The 26,857-nt window shown below is 51.6% G+C and overlaps 1 protein-coding gene across 3 annotated transcripts in view; it reads left to right on the top strand.

The window, feature by feature from the left end:
• Positions 1-26,857, top strand: part of BMPER (BMP binding endothelial regulator) — a 214,006-nt gene that overhangs the window by 24,804 nt on the left and 162,345 nt on the right. For all 3 annotated transcript variants that reach the window (XM_036010427.1, XM_028525713.2, XM_036010426.1), the window contains exon 3: positions 8,905-9,004. In XM_036010427.1, the coding sequence (XP_035866320.1) occupies positions 8,905-9,004 (100 nt within the window). The remainder of the gene's footprint in view (positions 1-8,904; positions 9,005-26,857) is intronic.

Genomic DNA, 26,857 nt, shown 5'->3' with positions numbered 1-26,857 from the left:
TGGGAGCCCGAGGGCGGTGGCAGGCCTGCCCTGTGATGGGCAGCTGTGAAGCCACCAGCTGCCTCGTGTCCAGCGTGCGGCAGTCACCCTGACGTGGGGTGCCACCGACCCCTTGCCCGCACGCCACACGCCGTGATGAAAACCAGGCGGAGCGGCCGTCTCCGGGGCTACTGCTTTTGTTTGGGGTTATTTCTTGTGCGTTCCGCCACCTCGCACGCTCTGGTTCTGTTCCGCCACACAATGACGACATGCCACGAGATGCCATGTGACGCTGCCCTGGTTTAAATCAGGGCTGTGCTGGACTGGCCGGGACAGTGTGACGGCTCATGTCCCTTTGCTCTGAGTGTTCCGCTAGAGAAGGCCAAGCCCACGCATAAATAAATAAATTTTAAAAAGCCAGACCTAACCCTCTAAACTGCAGAGGATTCAAACGCTCCCTCCAACCCACCAAAGCCCATTAAAAAAGAATTGAAATGTTGGGGAAGTTAAAGACATAAAGGGCCTCCCTATTCGTCCCCCGTTGCTTCCGCTGGCACGTGTCACGTTTTCAAGGCACGCCATCAGCAGAGCGCCGTCACCGGGCGGTGCACGGGGGCCATGTGTCACCCGCACGTTGTCTGCGCCCCTGAGGACGTGGGCCCTCACCGCACGCCGCGGTGCCGGCCAGACGGAGCAGCAGGGGCCTTTGCTTCTTCTCTCCGCCACCCCCCGCCCCGCCGCCTTTCTCTTTAATCTCCCTCTGTTTTGTGTTGCAGGGAAGTGAATTTCTTCATGGGATCTGACTTGTTGCAAAATAATCGGGGGGCCCCAGTGGGCTTCATAAAGTCTTTCAAACGGCTGGGCTTCAAGGGCGGCTTTGTTCGGAGCTCGCCCTGCTCGCCGGGCCGGAGGGGGGGGGGGGGGGGGGGGGGGGGGGGCCCGGGTCTGGCGGGTAGGGGCTCCCTGCGCCACGACAGGAGGAGGAAAGAATAACACTGGCAGACGTCGCGCAGTGAGCTGTGGGACGCGCTTGCGAGACGCGGCTACACGAAGACTTCAAAGGTGGGGCCGCAGGAGGCCGCCGGGCTCCGGGAGAGACACCCCCCTCTGCTCAGATCGAGAAACAAACGAGAGGACTTGGAAACCCGGGGCCCAGGTTTCGGTCCGTCTTGCAAACGACCAGGGACTCGCAGACCGAGGCTCGTTCTGAGTTTTTACGTCAGAGGCCTCATCTGTCTTTCCCGAGACAGGAGCACTGTTCTTGCTCCCGCGTTCCAGATGAAACCACAAACCGCCAAGGATGACAGTTCTGAGAACGAGGAGTGCTTAACAGAGGCACGCGTTTAAACTCTTCGCTGCAGGGGAGAGGTGGCCCGTCCTAGCCTCTGAACTGAGCTGCACGGCGCAGTGGTGGAATCGCCAGCTCTGGTTCCTGTCCTGGGCTGTCGCGCAAACCTGAGCGTGGACCACGGGAGGAGCGTTCTCTCACCCCCAAACAGAGGCGTACATCAGTGCCTTCCTCAGGCTTCTTGCCAGGGTTGAAAAAGGACATACACGATACGAGTTCATCACCGTCTGGAAAGTAATAGATTTTCTATTGAACTTCAGGTGTTACTGTTCTTCAGAGTTCAACGACATGCCCAGAAAAACCGTATGCCCCTTCATTCTGTGGTTGGAGACGGCTCTGCTCTGGGGCTTTGACCGGGGAAGGGACCTGCGACAGCAGAGGAAGGCCGGGGTTCGGAAAGCTCTGGGCGTGCTGATTTACGGTTCCAGCAAGGGCTTGGGCGCCCCCCGCCTCTCCTGCTGCCCTGTCCCAGTGGGGGAAGAGGAGAGAGCTTGGAAAACCGTTCTCCTGGTGGGGCAGCGCGGGCCGTTTCCCCGCACCCCATCAAACGTGATCTCTTCACTTAGAAGTGGTTTTGTTAGTTATCCTTTCCTTCCTCTCCATTTCCGACCCCTCCCTCCAGCTTTACCCCCCGCCGGCCCCCCAGCAGAGTTGTAGCCCAGAGCCGTGCACCAGGACGCGAGGGCTTTGTAGTCGACCCAGCCGCCTTCGTTTTCGCTCCCAGCTCGTTCTGTGCAAGAGTTATGGGGACGTCAGTGGTGCTATCAGTAACAAAGAGCAAGCGAGTAAAAGCTTAATTAAAATAATAAATTATCAGTCAGATTTAATGCTGCCACTGGCAGCCCCCCGAGCTGCCTCGGGCGCCTCCCGCTGCCGGGTTGTTTTCTGAGCCACGAAGAGCAGAGTGTGTCCTCGGGGGCAGGCTGGGGCAGGTGCAGGGCTGCGTCGTCTCCTGTTCGAGGGGTCGCGCCCGCTGGCAGAGGCTTCCCCCGACCCTGCGTTCCAGCGAGGGAGTCGCCTGGCTTTTGCATTTTTAGTGATCCGTCCTCGGGGTGACAGGCAGTGGCACTGCCCCCCTCGGGGTCTTCTCTTTCAGCGCTCGCCTGCGTCTCTGCATTCTCGTGGGGTGTTTTCAAGTCAGGTTTGGTTGCCCGAGTTCCGGCCCACAGGGGTCCCTTAGCACAGGGCGGGGAACGTGGCCGGCGACCTGCTGTGGCCCACCCAGGTGATGGGCGTCTTTCCCGGAACTTTCCAGAGTTGTTCAAGTGCGTGCTCACCTCTTCCTGAAACTGCAGTGGTCACGTGGGAGCTAACCTAACGCCAACGTGATGCACCCGCACATTTTCACGCAGTGCCCTAGCAACTGGCCCCCCCTGGCTGGCCCCCCAATCCAGGCTCGAGAGCCGGCCTGCCTTCCCCTGTCGGCCGCCAGCCACTCTGCGAGGGACCCGTGACACTTAGACTCATTGTGGGCTGTTCCCCGGCCCGTAAATCCTAAGAAACCTGTGTGATTAATGAAAGTGTGTGCAGAGAACCATGCTGTGTGAACACAAAGGATTCTTCTTCTATTGATGAGAAGTTTTATAATATTGCCTAGGAGAAATTCCGGCCTGTGTTCAAAAGCACCTTCAAGTTCCTTTTGGCTCTTTGGGGCCTGGAATTGGGGTGCTGTGGGGGCACCTCCAGGAGAACTTGACCTGTGTGAGTTCATTCACGGGGGGATCCCAAATTCCAGGGAGAACAGGGCACTGTGTGGGGTCGCCTTCCTTGGGAACCTGGACACAGACCTCCGTATTCCTAAATAAAAAACTCCCCTGTGAGCCATCTCGAGACTCAAACAATAAGACACAAGTGCGCGTCTGCCCTGAATGAGTTCTTCAACACAAAGAATTTAATTAAGGGTCAGAGCGCCGTGTTTCTACTCGCCGACACGAAGGCCGTCGCCTCGAATGAAACTGTCTTCTGTAGGTGTCACTGGGTGCCAGCAGCGACCACCGCCTGTGTGCGACCTGCCAGGTCCGCCGTCTTGTCTCCTCCAGGACCTCGGAAGTTTCCGGAGGGGCGGTGGCAACTTGCAGCGTGACTGCCTCATCGTTTGCACCGCGGCGCTGAAGAGGAAGGCCCGTGCGTGCGCCACGTTCGGGCTGCTCTCCAACTTCTGCTGCAAAGCTTCGTGGCTTCTCCGGGTTGCTGGGCAGTTCCCCCCTGACAGTGGCTGGTGGCCAGGGGAGTAGTTTATTCAGGATCAATATGGGTGCCCCCTCCCCACCCCCAGGGCCATATGCATTTCAGTAGGTGCCATTCTTGAAGGCAGCAAAATCTAGAGGGCCACGTCCCCAAGGGGACCACAGTGATGGGTGACAGAGAGGCTTGGGGGGGGCAGTCACTGGTACCTCTACGTCCCCTCCCATGACACCACGACTCCCCGGCCGGTGTGCCTCACCGGCACACGGAGTATTGTTCACCTGGGCAGGAAGACGCATGACCACCTCTCGGCCTTCTTGGTTCCCTGAAGAAGGAGCCGGCCCCCAGAGTCTGCTGCTCTGCCCAACGGCAGCTGCCTGCCTCGCAGGCCGGCTTTGCTTCCGGGAGACCGGGCCCGAAGGAAAGTGATGCCCCCTTCTGTGCCGCCTTCCCAGTGCGGCTGTGGCCCTGGAGGGTTGGCCGGCAGGGCACCGGGAGCTCTGTTTCCATCCCTGTTTCAGAGGTCCGCTGTGCCGCATCAGTCTGAAAACAGAGCGTCTGCCGGCTGACCCGTCCTCCTCCCCGATCACTCGCTGTGTGTTAGCTGCTGTGTTTTCCTCTCCAGATCTCTGTTTTATTACCATCTCAAAAATGCAAACGGAAGGTTAGGTGTTACCTTCCAGAGTCCATAACAGGAGTGGTTCTGGATGAACCTCCGAAAAAAATATTTTCAAGACATTGGTTTGACATAGAACAAAAGCACCTCAAAACATTTTATTTTTCTGGTTTCTCCGAGGAAAGCAAACAGGAAAACCTCCGTCTCCAGCCTTCTCCCGCCCCAGTCCCCGCGAACCCCCAACCCTCATCCTTGAGACACCATTTCCTCCACCGTTGACCCTGGAAAAGGCTCAGGAAGCCGTCGCAGGTCCTGTGCACACGGAGCTGGGGGCTCCGTGCTGCCATCTAGTGGCCCACCCCCGGCACAGCAAGCTGCTCGCCCGAGTCCCGTTTGAACTTGGCTGTGGCGGGAGCTGTGGTTTGGCGTGCGTCCTGACGGAGCTTTGTTGCCAGCCGTGGAGGGTTTTTTTTTTTTTTTTCATTTTCACTCCCTATGCCCCCTTTCATTTTTGTATGTTGACACTTAATTTCATGTGTCTCCAGAGGCTACACTTTGGGCTTGGATATATTTGGTCTTTCAGAAAGGAGGCGGTTGATGCAAACGGACGCTCTCACGACGGGTAAAGCACAGGCTGGGCGGCCCGGAGAGGGCTAGGCTCCGGGAGGCGGAGACGCAGAGGGGAGCGAGCGATGCGGTTCGTCCCGCGGTTCGCCGCGCTCGTGCCCTGGCTCGGAGGGTGTTGTAGAGCCTTCCGGCGTTTCCTTCCAGGGCCCGTTTGCCGCCGTTTCTGTCGCTTAGATTTGGGGAGGCTCCAGCCCGAGCGGGAATCTTGGGGAACACGTGTGTGAGGATGCTAGTCTGGCTTTCAGAGGTGTGATTGGCCGCGTTACCTGTCGGTCAGTCCCCAGATGGCACAACCTCCTTGCTACCAGGATTCAGCAGGTGCCTGCAGACCCCCCCGGGGGTTGTGGATGATGCCGCTTCTTGGAGTTCTTCTGCTCCTGTTAGAGAGTTCATGCCACACTGGGGGGACCACCGAGAAGCTACCCATGCCCCCTGGAGCCTCAGGGCCTGACACTGTCTTGTTCGGGTCTGTACCCCGAATGCCTGGGAAGTACGAACGTGTAGCTTTTAAACGTGTAACATGCCTCTGGAACCAGACACACGTCTGCTCCTGCGACCCCGGGCAAGTTTCTTAACCTCGGTGCCTCCTCCTCTGTAAAACGGGGACGATGGGGAATTTTTTGAGAAATGGTGCTCGAAACGTTCTTAGCCCAGAGCCTGTTATACAGACATGTTTAGTACGTGTGCACCAGTGTCAGAGAATGTTTCTTGAGTGAGAAAGTGCATGGAAGGAGTTGTGACCTTGAGTCAGAGCAGAGGACACTTGGTTCCCCCGGGGCAGGGTGGGGGCGGGGCGGGGCGAGGTGAGGTGGGGGTGGGGGATGAGGGTGCGGATGGAGACGCACCAGTGAGTGACGGGGCTTCGTGTACGCCGCTGCTCGCGGGGGCTACTGGCTTGACGATCCGTGTTTCCGTCCTTTCAGGGGAAGTGCAGCGAGTGGTCTCGATTAACCTGAGCTCCGACTGACTCTGTTGCTGCTGGGCCCAGTGAAGGGGTGGAGGAAGCAGCCTCTCCCCGGTGGCCCTGTGCAGTCTGCAGTGGGTCCTTCCCCCTCGGAGGGCCCGGGATGCTAAGCCCCTGCCCCTTGTCCTCGCCAGCCAGACACCGGGGAAACGACCAGACATGGCCGCTCGGGGCCACCGTGACCGGTGGTAGAATATAAAGGAAACTCCAAGGGCTATTAGAAGGGAGAGAGAAAACCCCCAGTAACCTCCAGCTGAGGTCTAGGTTCGTTCCCTGTGTGTGTACAAAAAAAAAATCCAGATGTGAATCTATAAACCATCTGGTTGGAATAACTCTTGTGCTGGACTGTAATTACAAGCTATTTATTATGAATCTTGGGATCCCGTTATGGATCTTGACTGGCGCCCAGGTTTCAGATTTAGCAGAGAGTTGCTGTATTGAAGAGAGCGTGTGTCTTCCTTCCTGTTTATCAAACCCCAAATGGAGACTTCACACCCACGCTGGCCGCCCTTGGGGCACAGCATTCCCAGCACCTGAGTCTGCCCTTCAGATGCACATGGGGGGTGGGGGGTCCTTCCCTAAGGCTGCAGCCAGGTCTGCAGAAGGCTGGGGTGGCAGATGCTCTGCTCAGGAAGGTGTTCACCTCACAGGCACCTCGGGGTGGACGGAGCTGGTGTCAAGCAATGGTGGAGGAAGTGTGCTTCGCAAAGCAAAGCCACCGTTCACGGTGCCAAGCAGCACACACACACACACACACACACACACACACGACTGTTGTTCGGATCCCTTCGGCGGTGGCAGAAGGGCACTGTGAGGTTCTCACATCTGCTTCTTTAGTTGGCCCTGTGACTGTACTAGCTATGTGTCACATTTGTAATGTAAGGAGAATCTGAAAATGAACCGGAGGGCTGTGACGTGCAGTGTCTTCATGCCCCCATCCTTACGAAGAAGAGGGGGTGCAGCGGGCAGCTTTGGAGGGCTTGGGGGCGGGGCGCCTGGGTTCCGGCTGCAGCTCAGCTGTTCTCCAAGGGGCCGAGGGCATCCCAAGCCCATCTCGGCCCTGCTGGCCCCAGGAACGCTCCCCGGAGGGCCGTGGCTGTCAGCCCTGCCCGCACACGGGGATCAGCTGGGGCACCTGGAGAAAACGCCTGGAGAAAACGCCCTGGCCTAGGCCTGGGCAAACTCGGGTCTGAGCTTGGAGGGCTGGACTGGGAGGCGGTGCCAGGCTCCGTTCAGAACTAGGTGGGGCTCTGATTTGTCGCCTAGTGTGAGGACCATTGCCTCATGGGATTTTGAGGACTTAATGAGATTAGTCCCTATGAGAGCCCTGAACACCGTATAGATGCCCAAAAAGGGGGAAGAGAAGACACTAGGTTCCTTGGGTCAACCACCAAAAATCACACAGCGACGACTAATCAATAAAAACCCGAAAGGTCTGCGTGAGCAGCCTGCGAGAGCTGGTGCAGGTAGCTGGGCACCGACACCCTCTCTGGGTGGCCAGGCAGGTCCTGGGATGGCCTCCCCAGGGCACTACCACACTGGCCTCGGGGGCCTCACCTGGGATGACGGCCCTGGCCTGTGCACATTGTCATCCAGTGGAAGAGTTTGAGTGACACTCTTCCCACGGTGGGCTCATTATTCCCACACCGCCGGGGCCTTGCAAAGCCAAGAAGCTGGGAAATAACAAGAGCTTTTGGGACAGCGAGGCCCAAAGCTCCGTATACCTCACTCTGGGGGAGCGGTAACTGGGGAAGGTGGGGTTCTGGAACACTGCACAGGACCATCACTTGGAAGGGGAGGAGGTGGCGATCTGGATTCATTGTAGAATGAGACCCTGGGCGCACCTTGGGGTGTGGGGGGACTCCTAAGGAACGTGAGGGCTGCATAGAAGCTGATGAGTTTGATCTTAGAACGGCGTCAGGGCTGGGACGTGGTGTAGGGGCTTGGCTTGGACCCCCAGCCCCCAACATACACACATGCACACACACACGTGCACATGTACACACACACATGCATGCACACACACACCTGTTTTTGGTTTGGGACCAGCAATGACGCTGAAGCAGAAGGGGCACACTCGTGACCCTCCCGAGGTCACTGTCAGAGCTGAGTGAGGATTTCTCCTGCTCACATCCCTGGAAGGTTCTAGGTTCACCTCGAGGTGAGGAAGCCGGTCAGTCCCTCCATCTGCCCCCAGTCAGGCCCGGACTGTGCCCTACCGGCAGCCCAAGTCAGAGCGGGGCCCGGGCCACGCCCACATGTGGGTTCACCTCGACATCCACCTCTCCTCCCAAGAAGCTGTATGACCCGGGGAAAGCCCTAGACCGTCTCTGAACAGCAGTCCCCTTGTCTGTGAACAGGGGACAGTGATAAGGGTCACCTGGCAGGACCCGAGTAAGAACGGAAGCCGCGGCACCTAGCGTGTAATAGACCCTCCTTAACAAAGCTCCAGTCTCCTTGAGGGTCTGGGGCAGGGTGACTCTGGGTCCCGTGCATCCCCTCCACAAACAGGAGAAGGAGTTCTGGTTGGCTCTTCCAGAAGGCATTGTGTCAGCTCACCTTTCCGGGTAAAACCCGAGATGCAAATACTCCCCCGGCTCTCATTAGCATACGGCTAATGGCATGCAGCTGCCCCCGGGCCCTGCAACACTGAGGGCTGTGTCTCTGCCTGGCACGGGGAGTATTTTTTTTTTCCCTTACTGAGCCGATTCAGTCCTCAGCTTTGTCGTTATTTGAGTTGGAACTTTAGATCGCTGCATTTTAATGCTCTCTGCTATTAAGGATTGTTGGACGGCGGTGCGCAAATATTTTTGTTCTCACGATGCAGTCCTGGCCCAGGTAGCCCAATGGGCAAAACATGATTTACGCAAATATTATGGTTTCTATAGTGCATACTAAAAGGAAACCCTAGAACGGAGCGGGAGAAAGCCCCCCGCCCCTCAGTCTTTGGTTATCTAGGTCAGGTTGGCTTGTAAAAAAAGGGACTTTTCATCCCCTCTCGTCTGCCCTTCGTCTAAAAAAGCCCTGTGTTTCTGGACGGGTATTTCTGTTCTATTTCAAAACCTCTGGTTGTCATAGAAGTTTTGTGCCGGTGCGAAGGGAGAGGGGGGCTGGGCAAGCGTCGCCGGGAGTCCGGGGGCTCCGTGCGAAGCTGGTCTCACGTGTCTCTTGTCTCTTTCCGCCCAGAACAAGGAGGTGACCTGTAAGAGGGAGAAGTGCCCCGTGCTGTCGAGAGACTGCGCCCTGGCCATCAAGCAGCGGGGAGCCTGCTGCGAGCGCTGCAAAGGTGACTGCTGTGGGGGGGGGGGGGGGGGCGGGGGGCGGCTGCACTTCTGGCTGTCGCTGCAGACATTGCGATTTCTGTTCCTCTCGCCTTCCTGTCCACGCAGCCTTCGGGTGTGGGGAGGGAACGGTGTGTGTGCACGTGTGTGTGTGTGTGTGTGTGTGTGTGTGTCGGGGGCGGATATGGGGCTCTGCTAGCGGAAGTCTGGAAGGAAGGCGAGCATCTGCCTGGTGGGCTTGTTTTCCAAGGCAAGTCGTTGAAATCGCACGGACGAACGGGATGCCCGGGCACGCCGGTGCGCACACACACACGCAGGCACTTTTTGCAAGAAAGTCTCAGCACTCCGTTCTCCCCAGGGCCCCTCCCTCGCCCTGCCCACCTCAGCCAGAGTCTTGAAGCCCAAATTTTATCATTTTGGTCCCCGTTAAAGTTTCTCTTTCCTTCCGAATTAAATGTATGTCGTCTGACTTCCAAGCATCTCCAAAGGACTCTCCCTCCCACCTCGTCCCGATTCCCACGGCCTGCAGCGCATGCGCCCCTTGGACGCCCGTTCCCAATCTAGCACCTGGGGCTCCGCTCAGATCCTTCCGCCAACCTGCCCGGGGGCTGCCTGTGCTGCGTCCCCCAGGCCTCAGCGTCACTTTCCCCTTTAAGGTCCCACGGCAGAGGGAGGTGCACACACGTGCTTCAGTGGTGTGTCACCTGCTCTGGGAGGGCAGGTCCCGGTCACACTCTGGGGTCACCTCTTGTGCGTTAGTGTGCGTGTAAACGGTGCCCCACAGAGTGGGGCCCTCGGGAGGCTAAGTGAGTGCATGGTTCTGGGCATGGACTCTGGAGCCCCACTGCCAACTCCTAATCCGACGGTCCTGGGTCGCAGAGTGTTCCCCGAAAGGTCACGTCCACTCGGAACCACAGAGTGTGACCTTACTCACCAATGGAATCTTTGGAGACGCAATTAGTTAAGATAACATCCTAGTGGATTAGGGCAGCCCCAGAGCCAACGTGACTGCTGTTTTTGTTTGGAGAGACGACGGACGGACGGAGACACACGAGAAGGTGGCCATGTAACTGGAGAAGCAACGCAACCACCTGGACTCTGCTCCCCCGGAGTCAGACTCACTCATTCTGGGGAGGGCTCAAGGCCTCTGTCTTTTTACAAAGCTCCCGAGAGATGTAATGTGTAGCCTGGGGCCGGGGGTGGGACTCGGAAAGAGCTCTGGACCTAGCACCAGGTGATCTCTGCCCCCACAGAAGAATATGCACGTCGGGGGGAGTCAGACGAGGGAAACTTAAAAGAAAGGTCAAAAAAAGCTCTTATAAAAACTAGGTAAACAAACTGAAGCCCCCCTTTTTTTAGTGGCAACCCACGAGTCTTTCTATTCTGTGAAGACCCTGTGAACTTTTCAAAACACACTATTATGCAAAATCCGCATGTCCAGTACGAAGACCAAATTGTTAATGATTATAGTCATTGTGAACTATAGTAATGTTTTGCTCACCCCCCCCACCCCCCATGAACAAATAAGCAAACAGAAAACAAGAGAGGCAGTGATGGGCACTGTGCTCCCACAAGCCCAAGGAGAGGCTCACCTGGCGGTGACACTAGGGACCAGGTGAAGGCGTGAAGGATCTGCCCCCCAGCCCTTAGTGGAGCACAGCTGTGCCGACACCTTGACTTTGGACTTACGGGCTCCGGAAGTGTGAGAGAATCAATTTCTGCCATCCCAGGGCCCCACGCTTGTGGTCATTGGTTACAGCAGCCCTGGCGCACCCATACCCCGTCTTTTCCTTTGGGCAGGTGGAGACGCGGAACCTCCCTCTTCTACCCTAGTTCCCTCCCCTGTAACGTGAGGGCTGTAATTGTGGGAGGAACTCCACGGGGAGACACTGTCTAAGGGCTTAGCGCAGTGCCTGGCGTGCACACGCTTCCCAAGTATAGTGGGTGCTCTTAAAACACTTGACAGACTTGACTGTTAAAAACACATTTTCTGAATCCTTTTGGAGCAGTGTTTTTCTCTGACCCTTTGCTCCTCTCCTATTTTGATTTTTTTAAATTATTAGAATATAAGAAATACAGTTAAATAGATAATGGCCAAGAAAATAGAACTCCAATGTTCAAGTGCTGGTGAGTGCTTATTAAAACTCTTTCAATTGTGTACATAAATGGGGTGAGGGGACTTGAACCAAGAACTGGCTAACTGCCCCCTGTCCCTTGTTGGGACTTTGACTTTGCTCTTTTTTCCTTCCAACGTCTCTCTCTTCCTTCTTCCCTTCCGTAGCGTATTTTTTTTTCTGTTTTTAGCTTTATTTAGAGAATGACTACATGAATATAGTATCATACTAAAAATTTAAACAATACAGGAGAAAAGAGTATTTTCTGAGCTGCAAAACCCCTCTTTTCCCTGAAATAACAAGTATTATCTATTTTCTGTGTCTTTCCCAGACCTCCTTCCTGGGTGTGTTTCAGAGACATGCACATGCATGTAATTTTGTTTGCGTGGTTTTATTTTTGCATAAAGGGAATGAAACTATACAGATTCTGCAACAGTTAAAAAAAACATCTCAACAATAACATGACTTGGAGATGTTCTCGTGTCACTGCGGGCTGTTGTTTGGATTCCAGACCACAGATGCACAACAATGCGATGAACGTCTTACTGACAGAGGTTTAAATGTTCAGCAAGCGTCTTGCCACGTTGCCGGGAACCCGCTTGCCCTTCCCGTCGTGGCCGTGGGTGCACCTCTCTCCAGGACCGAGACCTGGATGTCGAAGTGTCGTGGGAAGAGGCGTGTACCGGTTACCTCGTAGTGGGCGGTCCCCAGTGGCCGCCAGAAACGGCAAGGCTGGTCTCCTTTCCCGTTCCTTGAGAGTTTTAGGCTCTTTCTTCCCCAAAGAAGACAGACTAGAAGAGGGAGGGCTGGTATTACACATGATGACGTTTAGACAAGTTGTCTGATTTTTCCTTAAAAACCTGCCCATTGCCCGTGCACTGCTCACGCGGCCAGTTCCTCCTCTCCGACTGCCGTGTGCACGCTCCCCTCCCAGCTCTTGCCTGTTCTGGATGCTTCCACACTGCACGTTCCCCTCCCAGCTCTCGCCTGTTCTGGATGCTTCCACACTGCACACTCCCCTCCCAGCTCTCATCTGTTCCGGATGCTTCCACACTGCACACTCCCCTCCCAGCTCTCGTCTGTTCCGGATGCTTCCACACTGCACACCCCCCTCCCAGCTCTCGCCTGTTCCGGATGCTTCCACACTGCACGCTCCCCTCCCAGCTCTCGCCTGTTCTGGATGCTTCCACACTGCACGCTCCCCTCCCAGCTCTCACCTGTTCTGGATGCTTCCACACTGCACGCTCCCCTCCCAGCTCTCGTCTGTTCTGGATGCTTCCACACTGCACGCTCCCCTCCCAGCTCTCGCCTGTTCTGGATGCTTCCACACTGCACGCTCCCCTCCCAGCTCTCGCCTGTTCTGGATGCTTCCACACTGCATGCTCCCCTCCCAGCTCTCGCCTGTTCTGGATGCTTCCACACTGCACGCTCCCCTCCCAGCTCTCACTGGTTCTGGATATTTCCCCCCCCCCTCCCTGCAGTTCAGCAGGAAATGGAGTCAAGCTCTTCTTCGTAAAGAATGTAGCTGAGGCCATGAACTGCTTGTATGTTTTTCGGTGACACGTAGAAATCCCTGACAGTTGTCAACAAGTTAAGACTTGTATGATATTATTTTTGCAAAATTTAGCCCCACGCTGAAGAACTACAGGTACGGAACCAATTCAATGTAGAACATAGGCTTGGTGGAGAAAGGGGGGAATGATTTTCTTGCTTCTTAGTTCCATGAGAAGTACCATTGCCATCCTCTTCAACATCCTAATTACCAAACATACTCCACATTTGAGGCATTGAAGGCTCTTGGAGGTTATTACTTTCTGTTTGTTTGGATATTTTCAATGTGGGGGAAGCATGCAGAGAGGAAGGCATAGTATTTAGCTTATTCTTTCTTGGACAGTCTACTAAGAAATTTGGACCATTTAAAATTTCCATTATGAGCTGGTATGGCTCAGTGAATTGAGTGCCAGCCTACGAACCAAAGGGTCGCCAGTTCAATTCCCAGTCAGGGCACATGCCTGGGTTGCAGGCCAGGTCCCCAGTAGGGGGCACTCGAGAGGCAACCACATGTTGATGTTTCTCTCCCTCTCTTTCTCCTTCCCATCCCCTCTCCAAAAATAAAGAAATAAAATCTTTTAAAAAATAAAATAAAATCCCCATTATTATGATGTGTTTATATTTTGCTCTGTGTACTACCATGTATTGGGGTCACTTCTGTAATTGGTGTTAATAGTTTAGTTATGATTACTGGAGCCTAATTTCATTTCTTTAAACCATTACAGAAGTTCATGTTCATTGCATCTTGGTATTTGACCATGGCTGTTTTTCATGGGGTTTTCCCTTGGGTTGCTCCCATTCTTTGTTTGAGGCCTGGCTGCTGGTCAGGAACGCAGCTCCCGAGTGAGGACACTGAGCTTGTGGGAGCCCCAGGCCCCGGCGGGTTGTGAGGTGTGAATGACCGGGTCGAGTTTAAGACCTTCACCCCCACCCGCTGTCTTCACAGGGTCCAGAGGGACTTGTTTCCCTCCCACCATGCTGCGGACTGGGTCAGTTAGCTCATGCTCCTCACTCAGTCCTCACCGCGGCAGGTGCTTTCTGTCATCTCACCTGGGAAGAAACCAAGGGCCCAGAGAATTTAAATGATCAACCCAGGGGTCACCCAAGGGTGTCTGTGTCTTTAAGGAGATGGCTGTCCTGGAGGGGACAAAGCGATGCCTTTCAGTGGGGTGGGGGCCATTGTCCAGGGGAGGAGAACAGCTTGTGGGCTGAGGGGTGGGAGTGTGCTGGGAAGCTGTTCGCTTTCCTGAACAAGAAGGAATTAATCACCTCCGAAGAGGGCTGTTCGGGGCAGGGCTGGGGGAGGGGACCCTGGTGCACACAAAGGCACAAAATAGTTCTTAGGCACCGCCTGCCACTTATAATCGCCTGGGGAACTTGTTAAAATATCAGTTCCTGGGCTTCCCTCCAGATCTGCTGAATGAAAACAAATCTGGAAGCAGTTTTTGTTTGTAAGTTGTTGATCATCTGGGGGAGGGTAGAGGGGTCAGACAAAAACGTAACAGAGTTCTATCATGATTTCTGCTTCTTTTCCTCTGAAAGAGATGTTGATATGAAAAAGGCAAATCTGTTTGAGGACAGAAATATGAAAACTCATACTTCCAAAAGGATTCTTGAGGTTGCGTGTGTGTTTATGCACTTGTGTTCCTGTTTGCCTCAGATCGCTCCTGTGATTCATTTGTTCATTCATTCATTCACTGAACAAGTATTTACCAGCCCACATGGCCGGTACTTATGCCCTGGCATGGCTTACCAGTTGTTCTCAACTTTTAGGAAGCCAGAATATTCCTTAAAAACAAAGTAAGTGAATTATAACTGACTTTCCTCAAGCACCTGTTTTAGTTGTTTTTCAGATTATTTTATGCTAATAATGATGATACAGTTTTAGCCAACTACCTAACAACTGTGCAGAAGATTAATCTAATTTGAAAGAACTCAATATTGATTGATGAAAGCAAATGAGATCATCAGGAATCAAACAAGCAGCTTTGGCAGCTTTTCTGTGTTTACTTGGATTGAGAACTGCCCTTTAATTTGGGGCGCTTTCATAAACAATAATGTATTTGTTATCTGGATACGTATATGTTTATTATTAGTGGATATACACAAACAAGGTGTGTTTCAAAGACTTAAAAGTCAGCTTCCATCTTCTTTATGTAGAGCGTGAAATACTAATGGTCTGCAATACTTTGATGAAAGATAGAAAAAAACAGTCTTTCATTTGTCAGGTGGGGTTTGTTTTCCACAGTCTTCTCTTGTCTTTGATTCCTCTGTGCTGTGTCTTGTTCTTCTATAAGCTGTGATTGCATGAGTTGCATTTTTAAATAGTTTAACTTGCTTTAAAAATATCCTATGATGTCTTAGAAAGTGAAAGGAAAGAGGTAAAGTATAAATATTTTCATACCATTTCCCAAAATTAGGGCAACCACTCTAAGTTCCGACAAATAAGAGTTGGAGAGCAAAACACACGTGGAGAATTCTCACTTGTACAGACCAAGTATTGTCCAAAGTAAAAGGGAACCGTGAATAATAGCCAAAGATTGAGCCTTATTACTTACAGCTTGCCTTTCATACAGTACGAGGTCATGAATAAGAGTCCTTTTGTCCATGTGGCCTTGAGGATGGCCTGGAAGGTGATTGGGCCTTTCGGAATATTGCTATGTGGTTGTTTTGAAGGGAACCAGCCACTTACCATATATAGGAATGAGCATTAAAAAAAGAGAAAAAAACTAAAAAAAAAATCACAGCCTGTTGACCAAGTAAACCGTCTTATCTTTTCAACTGTTTAAGATGGAAAGGCTGAGTCAGCCTCGCAAGTGTCAACCTGTCTGTTTTTAACAGAACTTCTTGTGGCGACTGCAGGCCTGCAGCCACACATCGCCTGAACAAAAGAGTGGCTCTTCCCCCAACTCCTGGTTTTGCTTCCTTCAGTCGCAAACAAGTTCTGGGCAGTGATCCTCCATGATAGTCCCGATGCAGTCTGCCCCGTGGTTCACATCCCGAATAAGGAGCATCCTCGTTAAGGCTAAAGCACTATATCAGTCATCGTATCTGCGCTGGGAAGTCCACTTAGAGAATAGTTTGAGATGCGCCAACCCCAGACCTTAGATACTCATAGATATGGCTGTCTTCAGCCCTGCAGCCGTGATGGTTATCATTCGGATTCAGCAGACAGGGATGTTTCTCAGGACCACAGGGCTGTGAGAAGCTGCTGGGCCCAGGCCCCGGAGGCTCCTTTTTCTGGCTGGCGTGGCCTTCCTGTGAGATAAAGAGGGAGGGGGGATCTGGAGAGGCCAGAGGGCTCTGGAGATGAAGGAGATAGAGACCTGCCTCAGCCTGGCTTGCCTCGGCCTGCCACAGTCCTTCCGGGTGGACCAGCGGTTTCACAGGAAGTACGTGCCCAGGAAGCTTTGTGGAGGTGACATGTGGCTTAGGAGGTGGTGGCTTTCCTTATTCATTAACATTCTTTTCGGAAACCCTACCTTATTATTTTTTTCTTCTTCAATATCCTTGATGAGCTTTACTCTTCTGTGAGGTGTAGTATGTGCCTGGTTCCCTAAACTAGTTTTCATAGACAATTCAGAGTAATACAGAAGCATCTATAGAAAAAGTAAGGCTTCCTTCCACTCTTGACCTTGGCCATCTTGTACCCTTTCCTGGAGACAGCCACTTGCCATATTCTTGGGGATCCTTCCAGAGCCAGTTCCTGCATCTGCGTGTGTTTTTCCATTTGCAACCACACAGAAGGTCTTCACTAGTTTACTCCTAACTGTTAATACAGAGACCTTGACCTGTCATTTAACACACCTTGGGAAAATGCATTGCCCTGAAAAACACCCCCACCATTGACCTGTAGCGTTCTAGTGGCAGTGTTATATTTACCGTGATTTGGTGCTTAAAAGAATTTATGATGTGTTTTTTGATGAAAGTTGTTAGATAATGGAATGCCTGTGTATATATTTTAACCAATGACTATGTCAACCTTTAACAGTATGACTAATTTTATCTACCCGGCCCCAGAAATTTGAGTGGGGGTTGTTAATATGTTTTAAAGATGAGAAAAACAAAACAAAATAAAATTAAAAAGTACAGGGGTTTCTTTTTTGCTCTTCTTTTCTGTAACTGAAAAAAGATGTATAAAAAGCTATATTTCATAGATTATTTTCCCATAATATGAACCAGGCTATTTTGGCATTTAAATAAAAATGACTCTATTTGTTTGAAAAGATTTTATGCACATTAAAATCATCCTTTACAAAATCTGTTTTTATTGTTAAAACTAGCAAGAAAATTTAAAACAGAGATCAGCTTTCCCTGTCAAATTCATCTCAATCCATCTATTCAGGGCCTCTGATTTTCAGATCCTGTAGGATTTTGGAAGGCTGTTCAAGTGGAGAGTTTGTGGTTGCCTTTACGTTAGAAGATCAGATTTCCAAGGCTCACTGCCAACTTGGGGCGAATCGGCTTTCCTTTGTCTGAAGTGGGCAAATTGAGACTGTTCCTCATTGGGACAGAGTAGGCTGGGGGCCCTGGTCTCCCTGTTGTTGATTCACATGCAAAGTGCCACCATCGGAACTTGGGTGTCCTCTCCATTGGCTCCCGGCCTTCAGCTACTGATGCCCAGTCTGTGAATTTCCTCCTGAGGCATAACGAGTCGTGCCACAGGAGTGCTCGTTCATCATCACACAGTCTCTGCAGGTTAGGACTGTGGGCATGGCTCTGCTGGGTCTCACAAGCCTGCAGACAAGGTCAGCCAGGGCTGGGGTCTCATCTGAGGCTCAAGGTCATCTTCTAAGCTCACATCGTTGTCAGTAGAACTAAGTTCCTTGCAGCTATAGAATGGCTTGCTTCCTCCAGGAGAACATCTTTCTGGCCCGTAGATTCTTTTTAAGGGCTCACCTACCTATTAGGTCAGGCCCACTCAGGATCATTGTCCTCTTTAATAACTCAAAGTCAAACTGAAGAGGAGTCTTAATTTTACCTGCAAAATCTCTTCAGCTTTGCCACGTGACGTGACCTGACCGAGGGAGGGACACCCATCACATGCACAAGGCTTGGCTGTGCTCAAGGGCAGGGGGTTTCACACGATGAGTGTACGAGGGAGTGGTGACCTTGGGGACCACCTTAGAATTCTAGTGGCCATACTCAGAGAAGCTCCGGCACGCATGGCAGGTAGACACCTCTGTGGAAAACGGCGTGTAGGGCTGGCTGCAAGAGAGCTTGCGGCATATCGTTGCACACAGCAAGTGCTGGCAAGTCCGACTCTTGACCATTCCCTCTGTGCTGGTGAGGTGGCCACCAGGTCCTGCAAGTTCTGGCTCCTGCTTATCCCTCTCTCCTCCTCTTGTTCTGGACTCCATCAGGTAGGGGGCTTCCTGTCGTTGAACTTCGCACATACCGCTCCTTCTGCTCGGGCAGCTTTCCCGCTCCGTGTCGTGTAGGTAACTTGCGCCCTTGCTTTGCTTCTCACTTGAAGCATCACTTCCTGGCCTCCGGGGGGGTTACTTGCTGTAAAATTAAGGACCTGTCCTTAACACTGGGTGCAATTGTGATTCAGTGTTTTGACTTTCTGTAACTCCCACTGAGCTGGAGGTTCTGTGAGGGCAGGGACTACGGTATTCTCAGCCGTGATCCTTGTGCTTGGCACCCAGCAGTTAGATATCCTACTGGAAATAGATACTCATGGGGAAGAGATGGGAACATCGGGGCTAAATTCTAGTCTTCCTAGTTCCATATATGTCTCATGACGCCAGCTGCATATTTAGTGCATTACAGCTGAGCCCTATACATCTTAACACACCTTGTGTCCTTTTTGGAATTCTGCGGGGCTCACAGAAGTTGAGTGGGATTGTAGGGGAGAGTAAGTGTGGATAAGCAGGAATGAGAAGTGGTTGAGTCTACGGCCATACCACTTTGAATGTGCCTCGTCTTGGAAGCGAAATGGTTGAATGTCTGTACACCAGTCCTAGTTGATATTTAGTACAGACATACCTTACTATTTCTTCACTTAAATTCCATGGAGGTTCAACAAATCCTCCACGTCACGCAGCCTCTGGGTATTTTCATGTGGCAGTGGCTGTGGAATATTTCAGGACTAGTAGGCATAGTGATACCTTCTGTGCAATGTTTGGGAGATCTTTCATTTGTATTCTGCAAAGTAACCAAATATATTTATTATGCAGTTATGACTTCAGATCCTCTAGTTACCATCATTTTGATATGATTATCTTCATTCTTGGGTAACATCACAGAAAACACATGTCTAGTTTGGCTTTGAGTTTTCTGCGGCTGCTCTTAAAACTTCTGTGACTGCCTGTACCTGGCCCGCCATGAGGAGGATTTCTGCCCTCTGTCTTGTGGTCTGTCTTGTATTCCACTGTGGGAGTGAAATCACAGTGATGCTCATCACCATGAAATGTCTTGGAATGCAAACATTGTCTCCTCTGAGGGTTCTGTTGGCATTGTTTCATGGAGCCTATCAGACTGGGCACAACAAAGCAAGGTGTTCTGAAAGTGAAGTTGGGATGCATCGTCAGGAACTATGGGAAAGAAGGGATTCCCCATGGCAGCCCCCAATGTCTGTCTGGGTTCCCTTGTATTTTGCTGGGTAAGTTTGGCAACTGCGACATTGAACCTACGTCTGTAGGAGTGACTTGTATCCATTTATAAAGATGTATGAATATACAATGCTCCTTTTTATTATTTTAAAAATGATCATCAGGATGCAATTGTAACCGTTCTTATTGGGCTTTGATCAGAGAATAACCTCGGTCTCTTCAGAAGTGGGCACCGTTGTCTAACATGAGGTGCTCCAGATTTGCCTTGTGAAAGGGATTTCATCTCGAGAGCTCACGTGCACTTGTTTGCTGTGAACTTCTGTCTGCTTGTGCTTACCCAGACTGACGCGATAATGGAGGTGAACAAAGTACATCGGTATGTCTGTGCACCTGAGTGCCTCCTTCACCCAGATGAGCTTATGCACACCGGAGCCAGCTAACCGTGTTTCCAGCAGCTTAGCGGTGAGAGGGCTCAAGATGTTTATCTGCAGACGTGCTGGGGCGCTGACCAGCTGAAGCTGAACGCAGGAGGCCGCCTTCTGACTACGTGGGAGTGAGTGTCTGGGCCCTCTCCGAGCCGTGCCCAGGACAGGCAGAGGCGTCGGATCTGAAAATGCACTTTGAGGTGCTGATATTTTGGGTTCTGGGGACTGTGGTAGGGCTACCATGATGAGGCTGTGGATGCATGGGGAACAGCTTCAGACCTCCAGGAGCAAGGGCACAAATGAAAAAGTAACCTCTGTGTCTTGGGACCGGTGCATTGGAGGGCAGCCGTAGCGACCCTCGGTCACTGAAGGATGCGGTGAAAGGGGACAGGACGTGGAATCGGACCTGGAATCGGAGGTCAGTTTCCTACTCTGCCACTTACAGGGACTTGACCTTCGCCAGATATAAGTATTTGTTCTTTCGTGTCTGGCTTATTTCGCTTAACGTAGTGCCTTCGAGGTTCATTCTTGTTGTAGAATGTATCATCATTTCGTTCCTTTTTAAGGCTGAATAATATTCCATTGCATGCATATACCATATTTCGTTTACCCTTTCATCTATCAGTGGATAGTTGGGTGGTTTCACTGGGTGTCTGCATTCTCAGTTAGCCCCCCAGTGGGGAGCTTGGGAGCCAGCGGAGTGGATGTTCTGGTTAAATTGTGAGTGTGTACACAGGAGGTTCAGGAGGAGGAGGGCCACACATAACGTCAAAACCGAAAAGATGTGAGTGCTGGCATTCTTACGTATGTCATCCAGGTAGGCAGAGTGAACAGCATTATCTCTCATGCCCATAAAATACCCTAACGTCCAGAGACATGTCCTCGGCCTGCTGGTAGGAAGAGGAAAGCTTTCACGGGCCCAACAGCCTCTACTCTCCAAGTCAACAGTTCCTCCGAGAGTGCTGCGCTGCAGTCCCGTCTTCCCCGCTCCCTGCTCGGCGCCGTGTCAGGGCCCCGAACGACCGCGGTGGGACAACACCGGGGCTTTCCTCCCTCGGAGAGCTGGCTGCCAGCCGTCGGCGCATGCCACCGGGAACATGCCAGGTGTTTGGCACTTTTCTTCTTTGTAACAACGGTCACTAACCAAAGCCATACAACGTTCAAAGATAAGCCTCTGCTGACACGCCGACCCCCAGAGATCCACGGTTCCCGGACTCAGGACGTTCGGGAGGCGGACGGCGCAGACTCCCGCTAGGCCCCGCCCCTCCACTCCCGGTCGGCAGGGGTGGGGGCTCCGTGGAGGCTGGGGATGTCTCCTCGTTCGTCTCCAGGCGCGACCACGCTGATCAGCCACTGCTTTTCCTGCCGGATATTTGGCCATCGCCTCTACAGCTTCCGCCCCAAGGTTAAGGTCTCTTTCAATTTTGTCCTGTTTTTAGAGAGGGCGAGTTTTCCTCCTTAATGCCCTTCTCTACCCGAGTTTCCAATGTAACGAAGGCACCGACCCACACTTCGTCGGTGTCAACACCCTGACTTTGACGTTGCAGTAGAGTAACGCATGAGGTTAACAGTGGCAGAGGCTGGGTGCATGGCGTGTGGAACCTCCCTGTATAGTTTTGGGCCTTCCTGTGAGTCTGTAATTATTTTAAAAGAAAAAAATAGAAGAAAAAGAGAGGTATAAGATATTTCTATTTTTTTTTTTTTGCAGTGAGTCTTAAACATCTGATTTAATCGACCACAAAGGCATAAAGGTTGCCTCCGTGCAATATGCTTCTCAAAGGCCAAAAGTTGTGCCAGATACCGCATTCACCACACAAGTGGCATTTCACATCTGTGTCGTGTGTAACTCATTCCTTCTTTCTGCTTGTCGGGGAGATTTGCCCTGACGTCTTTGAAATTACTCTGGGGCAGCTAGCAGTTCCATTCACGACTTTGTCACTGGCCACCACCATCTATTCTGTGGGGTTGCTGGTGGTTCTGCTGTCTTCAGATAAACTCTATTTTCTCCGGCTGCTGCTGTGCAGTCCGAACGGTGAAACATGTGCCTGGCTTGAGAAACTCGTGAATCCAACCTTAGCTACCTGAATTTGATCTATGGATCTTATTATTTGTGGCTTCATAATGTCAGAAGGCCTCAGGCCCGCCGTGATTGGTGGCCAAAGGCACAGGCGTTTAGAACAGTTTAATCACAAACGCACAAAACCAGGTTCTGCCCCGTCGGCCACGAACCCTGCACTGCAATTTATCATATTGGTTTCCAGACATGGCTGGGGCGTGATAAGTATTCCTGAAAGGCACCGTGTCGTCTTCCCCAGGGGTGTCATTTTTACTGTTAAACACACCGCTTTCCGAGCTTCTTACAGGGACCGGCCCAGACTCAGACAAGGAGAGGAGCACGGGCTTTGGAGTAGGATAGAAGGAGTGTCTGAGGGACCCGGATGAAGGAATTTAGCTTTTGTGACTGCTGGTTTCCTCGCTTTAAAAACTAGGAGTAAACTGTCTTCTGTCCGGGGGTGGGGGGGGCACGTGATGAGAATAACATCCTAAATCACGCGTGACAACCGCAAGTGCGAGGCTCCACTTAGAAATCACTGCGCGACGATTTTCATTTCCTCCTTTCCTCGTGTCCCGTCGGAGGGGCGTTTGGGCAATGTTTATGCACGTGTTTTCTGGAACGCATCTTTGGAGATCGCCACAGCCACCGGCACGGTCCTGCCCCCATCAGAAACCCGGCCTTGGGAGTCCACGGGCCAGTCTTCCCGTTTTCTCTTCCTGTCCCGTTTCCGCTCAGGATGAGCTAAACGTCATTCTTTCCTCTTCGCCCGTAGAAGCGGTGGGTGTTGGCCATTTGACAGTGGGGTGCTGAGGGGGGACGGGCAGCTGCCCCGCCGATTCCACCCGGGGGTGGAAGCACCCCCACACCGAGGAGTGGCAGTGATGACCATCAGTTGGACGCAGGCCCACTGGGCACCGTGGCTCATGGAAAACGGCCGTTGCAAGTATGTTTTCCCCTTCATGCATCATGTGCTTCCTTTCTTGTAGTAATTAAAAGTTTGAAAGCATGTTTTCCCGAACAGAGTCCTGAATTAGTTATGGCTCATGGGATCTGTTTTATTACCTCAGCACCAATGCCAGATACTGTATATATCATAATCCCAGGACATTACGAGGCTGGTTCTGCAAACCCCAACTCCATCCCTTTACGGTCTCCAATAAACACACAGATTAGAGACCCCAAGAAGTTGCACAGGGGGCTTTGTGTTGCTTTTTATTGGCGAAGGGAGCTGGACTGGCAAGTCGTGCGTTCGCATCTGATGTTTCTGTGCATTTGGGATTTTATTTATAAAGCCATCAACATGAAGTACAATAGCTTTCTATAAGTTACTTTTCTATTGTTGACTATTTTATTTCCATCACGTATTTAATCCCTAATTGGAAAGCAGAACGCAGCGGCTATGGGAAAGAATGTTGTGGCAAGAAGGCGCGCACCCTCTTTAAGGGCTCGGTTCATGGGTCTGATTCTTTCTTTTGGGATTGAGGAAATGGTTTGACTATAAAATTCCCATTAGCCCCAAATAAGTGAAATTGCCTGCAGGGTCCACGGTAGGCACAGCCTTGAAGAGTAATAAAAGCCCGTTTTAAATGAACTCCTAAGGACGCGCTGTAAGCCCCAGAATGCCAGTCAGATTTTATGTTTGTCACTTCTGATTAGACTTCCACATGTTTCTGGACAACAGTGTCTGCCAAGTGGCTCGTTACATAAGCTGTGCGGGGCTGGTGTGGTTTGGGGCTTACTGGCCGAGTCCAGGGGCTGGGGTGGCTGTCCGTGGGCCTGGAAGCAGCAAAGACTGGCAGAGCCGTCTGCTCTGCCCTGTGTGGCACGAACTGATTCCAAAGGCCCCAAGTTTGGTTTCATTGAAGTAACTCTGACAGTTCGCATGCTAACTTTGCCCTCAAAAGACAAGAAGGAACTAGTAATTTTCGGGGCAAAAGTGAATTTTAAAAAGAAAAGACACCTTCTGAACTTATCTGAATGTGAGTCTTGAACAGCATGGGAAGAAGGGACAAGGAAGTGTTGATGCACTTCTCATTTCTAAGCTTTGGTGGGTGCTGGGATTCTCCAGCGCTGTCCTACTTGTGTTCAACCCCAGCCCGCCTGGCCCGTGGAGGAGGAAGGGGGTTGGTGGGAGAAGCTGAAACTTTGCCCTCTGGCTGGACCCAGGAGAGCCTGCTGTGTCTGGAGGCGGAATAGTGAGCGGAAACGGCCCGCCTGCCGAGAGGGAAAGACAGGAGGTCCAGCGAACGTTGCCCCACCTGTGTTCTCTGTGGTGTCCAGGACTCGCTAAATGCTGAGACTTACTCTTTGCTACCAGTGAAGTTAAACATGACTAAGTACCAGCTACACCCAAAGTACTGCGAGGGACCTGCACCTGGACATTTCAGAGGTCAAGTGTACACGGAGGAAGAGCATGGGAGCAGACCCCCTGTGTAGAGGGCTTCCCGGAGCCTGTGACCTTGGCTTGGACCTTAAGCAAAGAAGGAGGACCTGGGTGACCCATTGTCATTATGGGGATGATGCAGATGGAGGGGATGCCTGAGATCTGGGTTTGTCAAAAAGGGGCTGGCGTCCGCAAAACCACAGGATGTGACCTCCTGGCCCTACGCGGGGAGATTCGCAGTGCAGCGTGCCTGCCGTGTGGGGAGTGTGCGAGCGGTAGGTGAGAGGATGGCGTGAGTCCCGGCTAGGCCTGGGCGCTGTATCCGGCAAGAAGGTTGACTTGTGGTTTTGCATCCTGGCTGCACGCTGGATTTATCTTCTGCCTCCTTCTCCCAGAGACTCTGACCCAGTTGGTCTGCAGATGAAAGGCTGGGGGTAGGTACTAGTCCACACCTCAGCCAGGCCGAGGATCATCAGCCACTGCTAGAGTTCAGCGGTGCGAATGAGATAATAAGACAGGGACTGAAAAGAGCCCCCACTTGTAGCTGTGCAGGAGGATGCTTGAAGAAGGCCCCTACCCTTGCCAGGAGAAGCAGTCCGTGAGCCTGTGTGATGGTCCAGGTGAGAACTAACGAGTGGCTTAAGGGAGGCAGGTATGGAGGGAATGAAAAGGCAAGTGGAAAAGAACTTCTAGAAGCCACTCGGGGGAGTATCAGAAGAAAAGCGGGTGCAGACTGGGACAGAGAAGACCTAAAAGGTACAGACTGAGTGTCCTTGGGTTGGGCACTTAGGCAGCTGCGGTCTGAGATGGTGGAGGTGGAAGCCCGATAGCATTGGTTAAAGAACTTGAACTTGTTTTAAGAACCATTCAAGTTCACGATGGTCAAGGAAAGGTATACAATCCCAGGGACCTAGATGGAGGTCTAGGATGAAGAGGAAGGGCCGGTAAAGCGAGTGAGGGCCACACCGTGGGGCCCTCGGGTGCCCACCGTTGAATTATTGGTGGTGGTAACATCCAGTCCTCTGCTCCGAGGCTGAGGTTAACTTGGGAAATGGACGGGTTGAGGTTAGAAGGATGAAAGTGGGTGGAGCAAAGGCTGTTAGAAGGCTAGTGCTGGGTTTTTATAGCCCCGATGATATGTAACAGCTACTTTAACAACAGAATGATGAAAACGTGTGGTATTCTCCCTCCCTTGGGGGAATGCGGCCACTGAAAAGGTCACAAGTAATAGGAAAAGCGAATTTTATTGCTTAATTGTGGGTTCCGTTTGTTTGTGTTTCTCCTGCTTCCCTTGCCACGTATTTTCTGAGTTGACTTGTCGACCAGGCCAAGTTCTTCTACTAAGAGTACAGATGTTTACAAAAAAAATGCTCTGCAATTCCTCACTCTGAAAATATTTAATAACAACAACAAAAAGGCAAAATACATACAAAAGAAAAGTATACCTAGTCTAGACTTGTTTTTGTATTATTTTACTTTTGTAAAGAAGAACTATTTTGGGCTATATGCAAGGATTTAATTTTCTTGTTGATCGATTTTAGTGATGAGAGAGAGGGACAGACAGACAGACAGACATCAATTTGTTGTTCTACTTATTTATGCCTTCACTGGCTGAATCTTGTACTCGCCCTGACCGGAGGTCAAACCCATAACCTTTGCTTATCAGGATGATGATGCTCTAACCATCTGAGCTACCCGGCCAGGGCTGTGTGATGGCCTAGGTCAGAGTTTCTCAACCTTTGACATTTTGAACAGTTGGTTCTTTTTTTTTTTAAGATTTTATTTATTTATTTTCAGAGAGGGAAGGGAGGGAGAAAGAGAGAGAGAGAGAAACATCAATGTGCGGTTGCTGGGGGTTGTGGCCTGCAACCCAGGCATGTGCCCTGACTGGGACTCGAACCTGCGATGCTTTGGTTCGCAGCCCTCGCTCAATCCACTGAGCTACGCCAGCCAGGGCAACAGTTGGTTCTTACTGTGCAACGCAGAGTGTTCAGCAGCATCGCTGGCCTCTCCCCACAGGATGTTTGTAGCACCTTTATCCTCTCGTTGTGAGAGCTGAAAATATTTCCTCACATTTCTCAAAGTCCCCGGGTAGGGAATGGGGGTGGGGAGGCAGAGCTGCCCTACGTTGAGAATCGTTGGCTCCCACAGAATGTAGTAATTTCACCAGAGAATAACCGCTTCCTTCTGCGGCAGTGCGGATGGTTTTATTGCAGCCTGTGGAACCTGCAGCGCTTTTTACCGCCAGAAGAGAACCGACGAATGTTTATAAATTTCCTGTTGAGCGTTTATGTTAAAATATTCAAAGACAAACGAAAAGCTACTTTATTGGTCGTCTAACCATTCATTTGCTCACCCTACTTACCCACTCTTTCATTTAGCTCCTGGGTTTGCTCGCATTTAGTTTTATAAGGGTAATATTGGCTCTTCTCCTGGAGCTTTAAGTCCTCAATGGAAAGGGACTGTGAATTTGCAAGTGTCCAAATAACGCTGCCAGTTTAGACCTGGGTGTGAAAATGCGGATTTCATGCAGAACCTGGACTCTAGTGTTAGTTTTACACCTAATGCCTTTTCGCTTGGAGCAAGCTACTTTCATCTTTCTGTGCGAACTTTCTCACCTGCAAAATGAAGGAGATAATCTATATTATCAATAAGTTTGCTGCTAGTTCTGAATATCTAATATTGACCCCATGACCACCCTCCCCCGCCCCAATGCAGTGCAAACCAAAATGTGCTTTGCGTGTCCCCGGTGACCCACACACTACGATGCTG

The sequence above is a fragment of the Phyllostomus discolor genome, chromosome 10 (assembly GCF_004126475.2).
Source record: "Phyllostomus discolor isolate MPI-MPIP mPhyDis1 chromosome 10, mPhyDis1.pri.v3, whole genome shotgun sequence".
NCBI classification, from domain to species: Eukaryota; Metazoa; Chordata; class Mammalia; order Chiroptera; family Phyllostomidae; genus Phyllostomus; species Phyllostomus discolor.
This window is presented reverse-complemented; position numbering and strand designations above follow the sequence as displayed.